Source organism: Acipenser ruthenus, chromosome 50, assembly GCF_902713425.1.
Source record: "Acipenser ruthenus chromosome 50, fAciRut3.2 maternal haplotype, whole genome shotgun sequence".
Lineage (NCBI taxonomy): Eukaryota > Metazoa > Chordata > Actinopteri > Acipenseriformes > Acipenseridae > Acipenser > Acipenser ruthenus.
In genome coordinates this window covers 2,173,273-2,191,752 of record NC_081238.1, presented here as the reverse complement: position 1 = coordinate 2,191,752, position 18,480 = coordinate 2,173,273, and the positions used below count along the sequence as shown (strand labels likewise).

The window sequence follows — 18,480 nt, the reverse complement described above, 5'->3', positions numbered from 1 at the left end:
GTAAGGGAGTGACGTGAATAAGGAAGCAAGCTAACATTGCATTGCCTTTCTACCACAAAGAGTGTGTCGGGCGACAGAAATCAATGGATATTTTAAGCAGGTAAGTAACATCTTGGGGGCAGTATTATATACAATTCATATAGTTATTTTTCACGTTGGTGCAGAACATGAAAGGGTTTTGTGATCAAATATAAAACTACTCAAATAATAATGATGGAGGGGTGGGACTTACTTACTTGTCAAATTAGAAGACATTTAAAAAAGAAAAAGTAGATACAAGTTAGAGACCAGTATATTAAGGGGTAGATGTACTAAGATGGGCCAGTCGCATCGTAAACATACGGCAATTTGTATTTTTGTTGTGACAATTCGCAAAGTATACATTTTGTCGTATGTGCTGAGAGAAAATATGTTAATGAAAAGAGCCACGATATGCTAATTTAAATGTTTATTGCATCTTCTTAGTGAGATCTCAAGCATTATACATGGCGAGAGTCGTGCGACATTGTTCAAATAAATAGCCGGAGTTGCGTTGTGGTTTACTGCAGCAGAAGGTGCCCGAATGATAACGTATATACATGCAAGAATCAAAATAATATTGATAAATGTAAACATCATCTGTACAATGCATTCTGTTTCTTCTTTCAACTATTTTAATACTGTGTGTATAAACAGTATATATATATATATACTGCAGCAGTGTGGAGTAGTAGTTAGGGCTCTGGACTCTTGACCGGAGGGTTGTGGGTTCAATCCCCAGTGTGGGACACTGCTGTTGTACCCTTGAGCAAGGTACTTTACCTAGATTGCTCCAGTAAAAACCCAACTGTATAAATGGGTAATTGTATGTAAAATAATGTGATATCTGTATAATGTGAAATAATGTATAATGTGATATCTTGTAACAATTGTAAGTCGCCCTGGATAAGGGCGTCTGCTAAGAAATAAATAATAATAATAATAATAATATAAATGAAAGTCAGTTCAATCCCGTCAGATACTATAGTGGGACCTGCACCTTCACCCCCAAAAAGCTTTTCATAATCAGAGTTCAAGTAACATATACAATGTTATAGCTAACTTGAAATGTGCAACTGTTTAAGAGCTGGAAACAACTGAAAAAGGTATAATTAAGCAAATGATCAGTTCAATTAAGGGTCTAGTTAAGTAATTGAGAGCTCAGTTGTAATGAAAACCAGCAGACACAGGGGGTTGGGAACCACTGCTTTAGATAATGCAGAATGGGTAAGCTCTTAATTACTTGCTTCTACAATAATGGTTTGCACCTTGTACCAGGAGGTGCAAAGTTTTCGGAGGGTCACAATCTAAGGCACCTGTAAAATAAATGCAGATAGTTCACTGTAAAGAACATATTAATTCAATTATTCATGAACACAACACAGCTAAAAATGCAATACAATGACAACAGCACATGGAATTAACAATATGTATCAAAATGCAGAGTATTCAAATAAAAGTAATAAAACAGTACTTACCATTCTGAATGCTTCATACGCTGCTGCAGACTCACTTAGTTTAAATTGAGACTCTGTTCAATAAATCGCACTATTTGAACTTGAACTACGCGCAAGACTCTTCTGCAGGGGCGCCATTTCAGATTTCAGTAAGGGGGGGGGGGGGGGTCCAGGGACCGCTTTGCAGATAAAAACTTAAAAATCAGTTCATTACTGGAGCATTTTCTGTGATTATTAACTATATTTTTTGTAAATCATACGATAACACAATTACCAACACATGGACAAACAGGCAACTTTTAAAGCTATGCAATAGTAGATAATATAAGATATGACTAGGCTTGCTACTTTGATAAACATCGAATTCCCCAAAAATATGAGTTAGACTGAAATCAATTTATATACGATAAATGGTGGTAAAACCACTCTCGATTTTTTATTTTCTTACCAAAAAGAATCATTTAGAAATCGCCTCTAGTTTGTGTAGTTTTTATACCTGCTGTCTGTCCCGTCTCTGTTCCGCTCTGAACAGCTGGGGGTCGTTCAGTCATCTGGTCCGTTAGTACTGTACTTTCACCCTGTTCTGACAGATCTCGTTGACTGAAGCAGTGCTAGAATGCTCTCATTTGCCAGCTACAGCGCCTGTCATTCAAAGCGCCTACTTTGAAATTAGCAGGATAATATGTACGTAAGCTTTTGCTATAGGTATACGGTGACAGTTACTAGTTTGATTTGGAAATGGGGCGCAAGAGGAAAACACTTAATGAATATTGTGCACAATACCCTGAAGTCTCCGCGGCAGGATGAAGAGAGCCCGTCTACCTTTCTTTCTAGTGACTGAGTCCGGCTGTGCTGAAGCAGGAGAGGGGGAGCTCAGACTGAATTATACAAGTGCAAGTTAGTTCTGTTCAACTATCTAATGTTTTGTTTTTTTACTCGTAAATGTATGCTTTAAAGGTCTGTGTAAAACATTTTTATATGCTGCATTTACTACAGCAAAATTTGAGACAATTTGTAAATGTATAGCTCAGCTGCGACCAAATGTTATTTCAGTTAGAATGTTGGTAACCATGTTTTGATGCATGTTGAATATGATAAAGGGGTTTCACTAAATGAGGCGGTTTGCAATGGCATAAAAAGTATTTTTTTAAATAGAATAAAGGTCGATTTCACCCATTCTCGGGTTGAATTGAAAAATAAAGATAACGGTAAAATAAACATAAATATTAGTCATCGATTTGACAAAAAAAAATAAAAATAAAATAGTAGCAAGCCCAGATATTACTGATCCCACAAGCCTTGGTGTATCAAGTCTTAACACAGATATCAATGACACATTGCGCACTTTTCTTAGTAGAGAAGTCATTTGTTTTATAAAATAAAATCTAGTTCAGTACAATTATTGTTTTTGTAAACTTTTTATCATGTCCTAAATTGAAGCATTTGCGTTCACCCTTGCAAGCCCGCCCCTCCCGTTTGGTAAGTAATGTCATTTTTTTTAAATGTATTGTAGCGTGCACGGGGGAAGGCAGCAACAGGGCTGGTAGGTGACGTAATCACACACAGAGACATAAGCCCGATATACGCTCCTTGCAAAGGAGTCGGCTCTTTTGTACAGCGGTATCGGCGCTATGCTTCAGTGCGAGAGGACCCGGGTTTGCGCCCGCCCTCCGCCTGTGTGTGGATTGCCTCGCCCTGTGTGATGCGCCTGCCTGCGGGAACCGAGATCGCTACAGTATTTTTTTTTTTTTATACTATTGGCGATAAAAATAAGCAATGCTATATTAGTTTTGTTGCTATTGCCTTCTAATGCATGTTTTACTTATCAATACAAACTATTCTGCAGTAATACAGGGCAGTGAGGTCGCAAAGTCATTTTTATTGCTAGAAGGGGGTTGCAGTACCGCGAAGTTTGAGAGCCACTGTTACATGGAGTGTTTGTTGGCTGGTTTATAAAGTTCTCCTGTGACAGGACATGTTTTTTTTCATTGAAGACTCAAGTTCATTAGGCTACAAATACAGTTTATATTAGATTTAGAAATAATGATCTCAAGTGGAAGTTTTGGAAATTGTCAAGCGGGTATTTCAGGATGTGGTGCAGTACTCATTTACTCGTGTGCTTCCTGTCTACCATATTTTGACACTTCCGTTCATGGCAGATATTACTCAGAGAGAAACTTGGGCCCAGACCAAATTAGAACTTTGACAACCCGCTAATCGCACTTAACAAAACTGAATTTAATAGCGTTTTCTTTTTATGAGTAGAAGAAATAAGGTAAGAGAAGTATATTCTTTATCACTGCTATTTAAGTGTGCCTTGTCAGTTATATTTGTGCTCAAACTATGTCGTCAAACCTGGTCTGCAATAAACTTCCCCACAAAATGTACAGATGACAGAACGTAGATAGCAGCTAAAACAGGATGTTCAGGACTGCAACTAGCAAGATCCTGTTACCAGATACTACAGGACAGTGCAGACGCAGGGTTGTTATCTGTTGTTATCCTGTCTGCTCGATTTCAAGCACTTGCATCTTACCTTGACTCCAAAGCTGTTTCCTGTTTTTTGTCGTAGTGTTTTCACTAGAACTGAAGGCATTATTACAAGTACGATCTTACAAGTGCCTTATACAAGCTCATCATTCTCACTCTGTATTTTTGACTATATTACCAAGCCCTGGATAATTGCAAAGCATACAACATGGTTTATTTAGATTTCCAGAAAGCTTTTGACAAAGTCCGGCATAAAAGATTAATTCTCAAACTGAGGCTGTGTGATCCAGTGGTTAAAGAAAAGGGCTTGTAACCAGGAGGTCCCTGGTTCAAATCCCACCTCAGCCACTGACTCATTGTGTGACCTTGAGCAAGTCGCTTAACCTCCTTGTGCTCCGTCTTTCGGGTGAGACGTAGTTGTAAGTGACTCTGCAGCTGATGCATAGTTCACACACCCTAGTCTCTGTAAGTCGCCTTGGATAAAGGCATCTGTTAAATAAACTAATAATAATAATAATAATAATAATAAAAACTGAACGCAGTAGGGATTCAAGGAAATGCATGCACATGGATTAGGGAGTGGTTAACATGTAGAAAAACGAAAGTACTGATTAGAGGAGAAGCCTCAAAATGGAGCGAGGTAACCAGTGGTGTACCACAGGGATCAGTATTAGGTCCTTTGCTATTCCTAATCTACATTAATGATTTAGATTCTGATATAGTAAGCAAACTTGTTACATTTGTAGACGACACAAAAACAGGAGAAGTGGCAAAAACTGTTGCAGCAGCAAAGGTCATTCAAAATGATCTAGACAGCATTCAGAACTGGGCAGACACATGGCAAATGACATTTAATATAGAAAAGTGTAAAGTATTGTATGCAGGCAATAAAAATGTGCATTATAAATATCATATGGGAGATACTGAAATTGAAAAAGGGGACTATGAAAAAGACCTAGGAGTTTATGTTGACTCAGAAATGTCTTCATCTAGACAATGTTGGGAAGCTATAAAAAAGGCCAACAAGATGCTCGGATATATTGTGAGAAGTGTTGAATTTAAATCAAGGGAAGTAATGTTAAAACTTTACAATGCATTAGTAAGATCTCACCTAGAATATTGTGTTCAGTTCTGGTCACCTCGTTACAAAAAGGATATTGCTGCTCTAGAAAGAGTGCAAAGAAGAGCAACCAGAATTATCCCGGATTTAAAAGGCATGTCGTATGCAGACAGGCTAAAATAATTGAATCTATTCAGTCTTTAACAAAGAAGACTAAGCGGCGATCTGATTCAAACATTCAAAATCCTAAAAGGTATAGACAATGTCGACCCAGGGGACTTCTTTGACCTGAAAAAAGAAACAAGGACCAGGAGTCACAAATGGAGATTAGATAAAGGGGCATTCAGAACTGAAATAGGAGGCACTTTTTTACACAGAGAAGTGTGAGGGTCTGAAACCAACTCCCCAGTAATGTTGTTGAAGCTGACACCCTGGGATCCTTTGAGAAGCTGCTTGATGAGATTCTGGGATCAATAAGCTACTAACAACCAAACAAGCAAGATGGGCTGAATGGCCTCCTCTCGTTTGTAAACTTTCTTATGTTCTAATTAGCCTAGTCATGGTTCTCAAACTTTGTCACAGTGCGCCTCCCTGAGTTACGAAAAAATTAACTGCGCCTCCCCAGTTTACTAAAACAATATAACAAACTGAAAATCCTATATGTTGCAAAAAAATGAATAAGAAAGTAGAAGGCACTTGTTAATTATGACGCCAGGGTCAATTAACAGATAAATAATATGCTAATGAGAAAATTGGTCTCTAAGGGCACGTTATTCAGACATTGCAATAGGTGATGTTGTTTGACGGTAAATGGCGTTTATGCATCACCCGATGAAATACTGTCATGTTAAATATACGCATTAGATTTTAATATCATGTATAATTCATATTATTTCAATGCGTCTAACACCCTGTGCACAGCTTGTCCGGAGCGCTGCATGTAATAATGAACACATGCACATTCATATGTATCCTGGTAACGTGACTGGGAGTGGCTGGTTCTGTTCTCTGAGGTTTTCGTATTAAGGCTAGAATGGGACATAGGAGATTGAGAGGACATAGTCAGGATTGCACTATATCTGAAATGATCTCCACTTCTCAATTAAGAGGAGCCTATACACAAAACTGATTCCTAACAATGTCTTAGTAGTAGGTTTAAGAACTGTGTTACTGTCCCCTATGCAATAAGGGTGTAAAGCATTTGACCACTGGATGTTGACTTGTTCACAATTCTGGGACCTGATATATGCCTTATAGATTTTAATGGCAGTCCACTGTGTTTAAAAATGTTTGAGTGTTGACCAACACGGCCTTGTTGAGACATTTGTCTATAGAACTAAAATCTCTTTTCTGAAAGTGTGTTTTTAAGATTATTAACTGAGGCGGTCTGCAATAAATGGAATGTATGGCACTCCAGGGTGTGTGGTTGTGGAATATCACCATGCCTCTGGTGCGTTGTGAAGCACAAGACAGTCGTCAAGTGCCAATGTCCCACAACACACATGTATGTGATTGCACAAGACCTGTGAGGTCATTGGAAATGAAAACCAACTAACAAATTAAATGCGATGTCCTGAGATATTGCCATTGCCATAACATCACATAATGTATTGACATGAATAGGAGGATGATCCTTGCCATTGTACAATATAGAATATAGGGACATCCTTCATAGTATGGCAATCTGTCTAACCATTGAAATGATCTCCTTACTTTCAGAGACAACTACAGGATCCTGGAGGGTACTGCAGAAGAAGGGAACTGACAGTGAAACCAGGACAAGAACATCGTGTTATTTTACAATTTATTTTGAGAGAAGATGTCAGTTTAAAAGCTTTGAACAAGCAGTGATCGGAGGCAGAACTCCATTTCAATGTGGCTGCCTAAGCTATACCTCTTAACACGAAGACCTGTCTAGTGGTCTCGGAAAGATAACTCGACTCAACACTCTAGACGTCTAGGAAAGAGAAATCCACCCAGTCCTGCTGACCTGTATAGAGGTCTTTAGGAAAGAGAACTCCACTCAGTATTGCAGACCTCTATACAGAGGTCTAGGAAAGAGAACTCCACTCAGCACTGCTGACCTGTATAGAGGTCTTTAGGAAAGAGAACTCCACTCAATATTGCAGACCTCTATACAGAGGTCTAGGAAAGAGAACTCCACTCAATATTGCAGAGGTCTAGGAAAGAGAACTCCACTCAGCACTGCTGACCTGTATAGTGGGCTTTAGGAAAAAGTAGAGAGGTTTAGGAAAGAGGCCTCTACTCAACACTGTAGACCTGTACAGAAGTCTATAGTAAAGAGAATTCCACTCAACACTTCAGTCCTTATTGCAGTCAACGAAATAGCTCTAAAGAATGCCCATATGTAATATTTGAAAGACATTTTTCATATCTGTTTTAAATTAGTTATCAGAGAGATTGCATTGTGTTAAGCTTGAGAGTTCCGTTGCAAAAGAGACCTGTGGAAGCGCTGGTCTGACAGACATAGAAGAATTACTTGGAAGTAGGTATCTACTTACCTAGGAGGACAGCATCAGAATGGCAAACTGTTCCATGAATTTAACAGAGGATATCACTGGTCTGACGGTCATTTACGGCTGTGTGTTTGTCGTGGGTCTTCCTGCTAACCTGCTCTCTCTGTGGGGGCTCTTCCAGCTTCTCTGTCACAGTAATGTTCTGCCCATCTTCATCTTGAACCTCCTGGTGTCTGATCTGATTCAGCTCGTCACCTTGCCTTTCTGGGTCAGCTATCTGCAGAAAGAACACAGGTGGGATTTTGGAGAAGCGGCGTGCAATATTGTGGGGTTTATCTTCTACGTCAACCTCTATGCCAGTGTGGTGTTCATGTGCCTTGTGGCGATTGACCGCTACATCGGCATTGTCCACCCTCTGACCTGTCGAAGATTCCGGACTGCTAAATCTGCTGTAGCAGCAAGCTTCGGGGTGTGGCTAGTCTCCTTCCTGTATTGTCTGTTTGGGCTGTTACCCTCAGTGTACTATGAGAGACAAATGTGTATGGAGGTGTATCCTGTGGGCCATCGCTACGCTGTATTCAAGATTGGGACCATTGTGTTTGGGTTTCTGCTGCCATGCTTCATATTGGGGTTTGTAAGATCTTATTATTTCTTATATGTGATTTTTCCATTCCCATTGGGGTCCCCGAGAGGCTCCCCTGGTAGAAGCAGGGTAAGAGGGAGACCAAACCATCAGGGACTGTTTCTCCTCATCACTAATGGTCAGGTGTCAAGTGAGCTCAGGGCTGCCCTCTGTCTTCTGTCTGTCACATCTGAGTGCGGTGGTGAGAGAACGTATTTGGCCTTTCTAAATTGGAGCGAACATAGGGGGAGATAATTGGGCACACCATTAGAAAGGTCTAAATATCTAGTGCAAAATTGCAAAAAATGACAAATACATTTTTAAAACCTCGATGTAACATGACCTAATGGGTAGTCAATTTAATAAATAAGTTGTGTGTTAGCATGAACACGTTCAAGTGTGGTTCACATATTAATCTAGTATCCTCATACATGAATGCCAATATATATTGTAATGAAATCAGGGGGTGCAGTACCTTGTCTTCTCTTCAAAACACCAACCAGGAAACCAGGGTGTAATGAAAACGCCGTAGCGTGCGTTTATTAAACAAAGCAACCAAACAAACTCAAAACTCCAAACTCAAAACTCAAAACTCCAAACCCAAACCCAAACCCAAACCCAAACCCAAACCCAAACCCACTCTGGCATGTGCTCTCTTATCTCTCTCTTTTAACAGGTTCTCCCTGTCCCTTTTAAAGGGGCTCTAATTACCCCAATTAGCCCAACTGAAAAACACTTAAACAATAAACAATCAATAAAACAATTACCAAAACAATCAAGCACTTAAGAGTCCTTCACCAAGATGGACTCCTTAGAGACAGGAACATTTACCAAGATGGAGTATATGTTCCTAACCCCAGGGTCCTAATGCCTCCAAATTATGGTCCGGGACATACACGTCATCACAATATATACACATATATACATACATAATTCAATACCGCTGCTGTTTACTGTTTCTAATTCACTGGACCTTGAAAACATAATCTCTATTTATTAATGTAATCCTTATTTAAATATGTTTGAAGGCTTGTCTTTATTATTATTATTAGTGCAATGTTCTAAAATATCATAACAATGATATTTTAGAACATTAATAAGCTGTTTTAAAAAGTTCAGAGCATTTTTTAAAAATATAGTTTAAGTTTTAAGAAACAGTAAGTTCACAAACAGAGCACAAGACATAAAACACTTTTTAAAGTGCTTACAGTACTAGTCGACCTATTTCACAATATTCACCTTAACTATTCAACTGAAATCAGTAGTCGATCTACCCCTAAACTGTGATCTATCTTTTCCTTTCAGCTTCACAGCGATTAGGATCCGCTCTGCTCTGCGCTCCTCTCCCTCCGTGACTCAGGACGAGCGGAGGCGAATTGTGGGCATTCTCTGCACCATCACCGTCATCTTCGTGGGGGTGTTCGGACCGTACCACTTGGTGGGGGCCTATAAGTTCCTGGCCTTCTTCGTTACCTCTGACACCTGCGAATTGGAGAAAACCCTCTTCCTCTGTTACCGATTCTGCTACGGGCTGACGAGCTTCAACAACATCCTGGACCCCCTCTTTTACATCTTCATCTGTGACGACATTCGCAAGCAGCTCAGGAGGTCCCTGCGTTGCTGGGGGAGATCTTGGGAAAGTGAGACAGCTACGCATCTCTGATCTCTGCAGTATGGCTGAAGTATAGCACTGAAAGAGTACCTGTAGTGAATATAGAATCATTTCAATAGAAAACATGTGGCTGAAAACTTTTTACACAATTTACACAACTCGTCCAATGTAAGATATAAAAGCATTAAAACAACTTTAAGCTTCTATGTATTGGGTGTCTCGTATAGCGCAGAGGATATGATGTCGGGTCGTTGATGTCCCTATTTCCGAACACTACTAGTCTATAGCTGCAGCTAACAAAACTATTTGCGACAGCATTTATCCGATTTATTATGAAAATAGTCAAATAGAAGGGTACTTATATGAACCAGGTTAGCTTTGTCAGGCAGCACTAGTGAATATTCAGATGAGGATAAGAGGAGTCTGCAACCAGCCTAATCTCAGCACTGAACCAAGAAGGCTCCAAATACTTGGTGCACTTGTAGTAAATGTGTTTTATGGAAACCCTGCTGCAATAACTTGTCTATGTGTCAATTATTTTTATACAAAACCTCCATACCATGCATATTTAATGCAAAAAACTAGATTTGTGCTTCAAGGTACATAGCCTACACAAAACTGGTCGAGACACATTTATTATTATTATTATTATTATTATTATTATTATTATTATTATTATTATTATTATTTTTATGCAGAGGCCCCCAAGGGATATTTTAACTCATCATTCATTTGCTTCACCTTCTGCTGTGATGTCACTTCCTGTATCTTTGCAATGAAACCCCGGGCAGGCCTGCTGTGCTGCTCCTCTCTCTCCAGCACAGGCACGTGAAGATGGCTGGAGTTTTTATTGTGTTCACGGCATTGCTGCTGTGTCTCCCATGTAAGAACCTCCAAATAGCAGACCAGATAGTAACAGCAACGAAACTAAACTACTGCATTTTTGAGGGGGATAAATATTATTATGGTGTGACAGAAAAAATAGATACTGATATGAAGAGTTGTAATTAGTTGTAGCTGTTTACAGCCCTATACATTCTCTAAGAACTCCCAGTTTACAGCCTTATGTAGGCTACCTAGTAAGATTATAAGGCTTATCCTGAAACTAAGAGAAAGGGAGAGGTACCGTCCAGAAAGAGAAAGGAGAAAACACACAAACAGCCAGTTTCAACCTAAAAATAACATAATTGTAATTACAAAAAAAACACTTGTTTCAGTACAACAGATACTAACGAGCAATAATATCACTCTAGCCAGAGTAAAATTGCAGCAGAAATAATTATAATTTCTAGACAGGAGCGTGAAAACAGAGAAACACACACACACGTACTAGAGAAAGCAGAATGCTTCTCTTTTTTTCTATAATTCATACCCGTGTTCTACTTTTTCAAGCTTTTGTAAATGGCTACAACTGATAATAAATAAAGTGTGCTACAAAAGCCTGTAATATCTCCGGCTTCCGGTGACGTTGACCTTCAGTCTCTTCATTTATTTTGCCCACTTTGATGTAGTTTCTTCCTTATTGTTAATAAATACAACTGAGTTATATGCAAGGACCTACCTTTTGATGATTTCGTCGTGCTAAATGATGATGCCGGCCTTTGCTGTGTGACGTTTCTTCTTTTTGTGGTCAGATATTGTTGGCATCGCATCGGGTTTTAGCTTCGTCTTGCATTCATACCCAGAAGCTCTGCCTGCATGTTCCTTTCCTAGCATTCAGATGGTCCTCACACACACGAAAAAAAATCGACTGAAATGTGATTTCAGTGATGCCCTATTCTCAGATTTATAGGAATTAATTTTTTTATTTTTTTATTTTTTTTTGCTATGATCGCCCGTTCTGAATTAATAGGCTTTGGCACACAAAAAAACTATCGGCTTGATTAGCACTCCCCATGTCGCAAGCTATGGGTTTTCACCACTGTATCCCATAAACCCATGCATGCAACTTTTGTCCTATCAGGGAAATCAACAACTTGACGTCAGGTCGCTGCCTGAAAGGCTCCAATACGTCAGCTCCTTCTAGTGTTGTTTGATCCGTAAACTGGACAAAGAAATTGAAGACAGCGCTAAACACGTGACTTGTTGGCCAAATCGGTGCAGCAAGCAGGATTTATTGAACATGCAGATCACAAAAATAGCTTGTTGTTTTTGGGTACAGGTACTCTTTGAGGTTTGTTAATGGGTTTGAATAGACTGTAACTTTGGTGGAAGCAAATATAGTCAAAATGCAACAAAGCTGATGTTTAAACATGCAACGTGTTTATCTCAGTGTAGTGTAGTCTGGTTAAACCTTCTCTTTCTTCCCTTATACTTTCTTCCTATGTAGCCATAGTTTTCTCATTTGAGTTTACAGTTTATTTTTCTTGTTAGTGATTGTGTTGTTTTCTTGTTTTTCATGAAAATCTACAATATACTGTTTTGCAACTGCTATATTCACATTAATCCACATTTGACAGTGTATCTTTCTTTTTCAGACTTCACAGAATGACAGCATGCCATGTGCTCTGTGCTTGGACCACTCGTGTTTCTTAGCTACATCAACAACTTAGATTGGAGGATAATTAGCAAACTTGTTAGATTTGCAGACATGACTTCGACACCCAGGGATTCCAAAAAGATTTTGACTGCACACAGGACTGGGCAGAAAACAAGGCAAATGAACTATAAAGATTATTATAAAAATGATCACTCATGACACACAAAAGTATGTTTTATTGATAAACACATTTCATCAGAAAGGATCTTGATAGGCCCAAGAAAAGTTTTAAACCTATACACTGGGCAAAATAGCCAGAGCTTGATGACTCTGTTGCTTTTGAAATAGTTTTCCTTCCTGTGGGTCGTATGAATGAAGTGTCGCAACAGAATGCCTTTTCTGAACAAAATACAAAATATCTTTGATAAAAGTGACATCTCTGGTGGCTGTAGTACTATTTCAGGAAGGCATGTGAACATTTCATGCTCTAAAAAAGTGTCATCATTTTTTTATGTAAAAAATGTACATGAATCTCGTTCATTTGAATCTTTAAACAATAATTGTGATATACGAGCCATAATTAAATAGCAACAAACAAAAATACAGGAATGCTGTGTTTTGTATTTTTGTGTAAGTCTGTGTCAATGTGACTATGAAACCAGGAGCTTCTCTTAGTGCAGCCAGTCATATGAAATGTAGGTGAATCAGCCTTTGAGTTTCCACATTGAGTTATACTGTATATCGCCACCTAGTGGCACGATATTGTAGCTGAAGGATGAAAAGTTCTTCATTAAAAGCTTTTCCCCACGTTCACAGCCAGTTAGCAGAGTTGCAAACCACATTGTGAAATGTTCTAAATGGAACAAGGAAGTCTGTTCAGTGCACCACAAGTGGAATCCCACATCTGTATTGTAGAATGTGTGTCAATGAAAGAAAAATCTCAGCAACTATCACCGAAGGTCAAGCAGATATTTACAGCGGAGAGTGCTCTGTGGGGTGGGGAGTGGCACATTATGGAAAAGGTCACACAAGTCAACTCAGGACCCCTGCCTGTGTGACTCCCCCTGCACACCACGCGGCCGTGCCTTTACCAGGGGAGACTCTCGGGGACCCCTGCGCTCCCCTGACTGTGTGACTCCCCCCTGCACACCACGCGGCCGTGCCTTTACCAGGGGAGACTCTCGGGGACTGTTATAGAAATGTTACAGAAAATAGAACTGACTCGACATAATGTACTGGCATTTTGTTCTCCCATAACCTTGCATGCCTTGCTAAAGATAAGGAACCGCAAGATGCCTACACTGCAGCTGCGGCTGTGAGAAAAAAGGATGAGCCAGACGTGTCTTTTTGCACGTATACCCAAACCACCCATCCTTTTTATCTGCTTGCTTAGTTTTATGCCAAGTATGCATAGTTATAAGTTTTCTCTTATATGCTAATACCTGAATCATCATTGGCTAACCCTCTGCCTTGCTGACAATTTTAAGGTATATAAGAAACTGATCCAACTCTGTATGTTGGAACACTGCTCGATGATTATCTAGCACCCTGTGTGCTGAGAGTGTTCTCAGTTTGCAAACTTAAGAAATAAAGGCCTGTGTGTTTGGAATTCGCAGTCTCGCTTCCTTTATTAGAATTTCCACGACAATTCTTGGCGACCCAGATGGGACGGCTAGCTCCGTTTTCCGATTGCTCCCGGGGACTTTGAGGTTAACCGTGCACGGGGGCTGCTTAGGAGTGGCTCAGGGAACCACACTCTGAAATAGTTTCGGAGGTGAAGGACCCGCCTTGAACCCGGCTGGGAGCATCGGTGGACGGATACGCCGTACCGAACAAAGACAAAGGGTGAGACTGGTTTTCCTCATACATAAAATAGACCAATTGGTTCAGGTTCTGGGAACCTGATAAAACCCGTTCTGGGAACGGGCTGCGCAGAAAGAGTTCTGGGAACTCTATTGTCTAGAGGACAAAAAGATAGACCACGTGGTTCAGGTTCTGGGAACCTGATAAAACCCGTTCTGGGAACGGGCTGCGCAGAAAGAGTTCTGGGAACTCTATTGTCTAGAGGACAAAAAAGAGACCACGTGGTTCAGGTTCTGGGAACCTGATAAAACCCGTTCTGGGAACGGGCTGCGCAGAAAGAGTTCTGGGAACTTTGTTGTCTAAGACATAGAAATCCTGATCCGGAAACAGGTAAATTAAGTGATTCGACTGATCTATGAATAATACTAATAAGTAATTACAAATTAAACTAGTTAAAAAGATATCGTATGAAATACCAAATATTGAACTAAAAATAACAATTGAAAAAATTAAATGCACAGTTTAAAAAAAAAAAAAAAAAAAGTCATACTACTAGTGTAGTTGATCAATATACCAAGTGCACTGTTGGATGGTCAATTAAGAAAAGTAATTTTTCTGTGCAGGTGGTGCAAATAAAAATAGACAGTGATATAGTGTGGACGACAGATAACCGTGTGAATGAGTGAGTGAATGAGTGTTATCTGATAATTGTGTGTGTGTGCGCGTGTGGGTTTGATTACAATGAGGTCAAGTAATAGTAAAAAGGAGGTCTGTCTCCCGGACGCGCTGGTTGGACCGGGACGAACGATGGCTGATAAATGGGGTCGCGGTGTTGTAGACCAGGTTGTTCTGTGGCATAAAATAGCTGATTTTCCACTAAAAGCAACCCAGAGTGAAAGGAAGTTACAAGAATGTAGAGAAAAGTTAGAGTTTGAGAAGACAAAGAAAGAGAAAAAGACTGGGATGGTTATAGGAAATGAGAACGAGAAGCAGAAAGACAAACAGCATTGCAGGCTAAAAGCATAATGGTAAAAGCAAGTCAGAAAGATAGTACTGAGGAAGTGAAAAAAAGAAAAAAAAGACAGAGAAACAGAGATTACGATGAGGAAAGGGACTGCTCCCCCCCCCCGTATTGTGTTCCTGTTTCCACAGCCCCTGCTCCTGCTCCTCGGCCCGACCGGCCCGTCCAGGTCCATCAACAGCCTCCGCCCACAGCAGAGAGTCCGCTGCCCGCACCTCCGCCTCTGATATCCACCCCAAGCAACCCGACAGGTTTCCAAGGCGGTTCCCGGTGGACTTGGTCCCCTTGGTCGCCCCCTGGACTGAGCTTCTTATCATCGCCAGAATCCCCTGAGACATCAGGATCTTCCAGCACGCTCACTACACGGTTGGGACCAAAAGGCAATCTGAACAACGCCATTATCATGGCCCCCCTGACAGCGTACTGGCTGCCAGAGGTCCTGATTCAGCGCACCTGGAGACAAGATGAGATTAAAGACATTGCTAAAGACTTGCCCGACCCAACTAAGGATGCAGTTCAGTTCAGCGAGCAGATGACCCGTCTTGTGCGTCAATACAAACCCTCTGCCGCTGAAATAGGGCACATTATGCGATGCAAATTAAAGCTTCGCTGGGAGGACATCGAAGATACTTTTGACAAAAATCTGACGTGGAAACCGGCAGGGGATGGAGAATATCAACCGCAGTTTGAACAGTTGCTGGACAGATTGAAATGACAATACCCTACTAAAACCGATTGGGATGCTATACATAGAGCACACAGCACTCCAAAGAGTCTCTAGAGGAATATAGACAAAGATTGGAGACGTGCTTTCGCAAACACAGCGGACTCCGACCAGGCACCGATGAATACAACAGTCTTTTAAAAGCAGCCATAATAAACGGACTCGTACCTGCCCTCAATAAACAGGTACGGATGACATGCATTGGATGGGAGACGGCTCCCCTCATTACATTGCAAGCACGCTGAAAGACAACAACAGAAGCAAGAGAGCAATCAAAAGACAAAAGCTGAAAAAGGAGTTAAACTGCAAGCAGCTCAGCTGGCTTATTATCAGGGCAAAGGACCAACCCGAGGCGGATACCAACGCGGACGGGGCGGACGTGGGACGGGGGGTAGGGGGAAGCGGAGGCGGTGGCAACAGAAACTTCCACAACCAGGATAAAGACACTAGTTGCTATAATTATGGCCAGGAAGGACATTTTGCTAGAGAGTGTCGGAGACAGCAGCAGCAACAACAACAAACCAACGGGAGTAACTGGCAGAGCGCTCCCCCACCGCAAGTAACACTATACAAACCGAAACCAGAATGAAACGAGGCAGGGACAGCTGGCACCAAAACAGCGAACAAGCAGTACGTGCTAACTTTTTCTAAACCACAAGAAGCCCCCACCGTTGATCTCTTCGTGAATGGTGAGTCATTTGAATTCTTAATTGATACTGGTGCTGCAATGTTTGTCATAAATGCTAGAACTATGCATAACCCAATGATATCAAATGAATCAGTAAAAACAGTGGGAGCCTCGGGAGTAGTATTGAGGGAGAAAATTATGATGCCTTTACCCGTACATATGAAGGGAAAACGTTTATGCATCGGTTTATTTTCTCAGAATGCTGCCCTTGCAACCTAGCGGGACGAGATCTACTATGTAAATTCAATTGTGAAATTAAATGTGAATAAAGCGGAGTTACCATCTCGTGTCCCTTGATGATGGCCCAAATGATTGAGACCCGTAGTTGGTTCTATTCGTGGGATATACAAAACGGAGGTGAATAAATTGAGGAATTATTTAAATTGGCTCGACAACATTGGGGTCATGAAACTGGGTTTATATCACCTTATGCCTTACATTGCACTGCCCTGTACTCACCTTTATCAAGAGATTATGAATTTGAGAGAAAGTGGTTAGCACAACCTCCATCTAACGAAACAATTACGTGCAGCGCCTTGTATATAGGTTTACGCTTTTGTGTTGCAGCCATTAAACTAAATAGCGGTCAGTTTTTATTTTACCACACAACTGACTCTGTGCCACATATAAGCATAGCAAAAACCGATGATGTAGAGTGGAAAGATACTGGTGTCTGGCTTAAGTCTGTGTTGCAGGTGACTGACTGGCAAAGTGAAGACGGGTTCAAATTCTCCCCCAGTGCTCGCGCTGTTTGCGCTCCTTTCTTTTGGGTCACGCCTGTCCAACGGGGAATCCATGGGGCAGAGAACCGAGATGCGCCCCCTGAGGAAGCACTGGGAGGCACGTTTTCACCCTTGCTGATCGGCCTCCCCGATTCTCTATGGGCAAAAGATAAGTATGATATTGGCCTTATGAAAGGGGCAGAGCCCCTAACAGTCACACCAAAAAGCACACACCGGCCTAGCCGTGCCCAGTATCCTCTCAGCAAGGAAGCACAGGAAGGCATTGCTCCTGTGCATGCATCTTTGGTCTCTAGAGGAGCTATCGTGCCCTGCCCAGACTCGCCTTGCAACACCCCGATTCTCCCGGTCCGCAAAGCCTCGGGAGAATGGCGATTTGTCCAGACCTCAGGTTAGTAAATGACGCGATACATGCAAGGGCCCCTATTGTGCCAAACCCAGTTACTGTTTTGTCAGCTGTTCCCCCTGGTGGAAGCAAACTCATACAGTATGTGGATGATTTGCTTTTGTGTTCTATAACTCAGCACGCATGCGAAACTGATGCAAGAGCTCTTTTAGAGTACCTAGCTTGTAATGGCCATAAGGTATAAAAAAAAAGCTGCAGCTCGTGTCACCATCTATAAAATACTTGGGACACGATATTACACCGGAAGGCAGGAAATTGGGCCTGGAGCATGTCACTGCAATTCTGACACTGCCCCAGCCTGCCACAAAAAAAAATAAAAAAAAATAAAACACATGATGACGTTGCTAGGTATGGCTGGCTACTGTAGAGCTTGGATTCCAGATTATGCTGCAGTAACTCAGCCCCTAGCTGACTTGATACATGGCCATAAGATGACTATGAAAGACACAATTGACTGGACTCCTGACGGACTAACTGCCCTCAAAAAACTTAAACAACTCTTGTCCTCTCCGCCCTGTCTTGGGTTACCCGATCACTCTAAACCTTTTAACCTGTTTGTTTGTAAAAAGGGAGGATTCATGTCAGCAGTACTGACACAAGAGCATGGGGGAAAACAACGTCCTGTGGCTTTTTACTCTAAGCGCCTTGGTAACGTAGCCTGAGGGCTAGTCTGTTGCTTGAGAGCGGTGGCCGCCGCCACTGAAGCTGTGCTGGCTAGTGCTGACCTAGTTGCAATGTGCCCTCTAACTGTACATGTTCCTCATGCAGTACATGCTCTCATTTCACAGGCCAAGACAGCACATCTGACTCCAGCTCGTCTATTACATTACCAGAATGTATTAATGACCATGTCACATGTTGTGGTAAAACGCTGTACTGTGCT

The 18,480-nt window shown here is 41.2% G+C and overlaps 1 protein-coding gene across 2 annotated transcripts; it reads left to right on the top strand.

Moving 5' to 3' along the window:
• Nucleotides 1-7,100: 7,100 nt before the first annotated feature.
• Nucleotides 7,101-13,396, top strand: LOC117404459 (ovarian cancer G-protein coupled receptor 1). Of its 2 annotated transcripts, XM_059015394.1 has the most exons (3): nt 7,101-8,132; nt 9,430-9,764; nt 12,214-13,396. In XM_059015394.1, exons 1-3 carry the CDS (start codon nt 7,567-7,569, stop codon nt 12,225-12,227), a joined length of 915 nt encoding a protein of 304 aa, XP_058871377.1. In that variant the 5' UTR covers nt 7,101-7,566; the 3' UTR covers nt 12,228-13,396. The 2 variants fall into 2 exon arrangements, with proteins under 2 accessions (XP_058871377.1, XP_058871376.1); XM_059015393.1 differs by lacking the exon at nt 12,214-13,396 and having other exon boundaries at nt 9,430-9,787.
• Nucleotides 13,397-18,480: the final 5,084 nt, after the last annotated feature.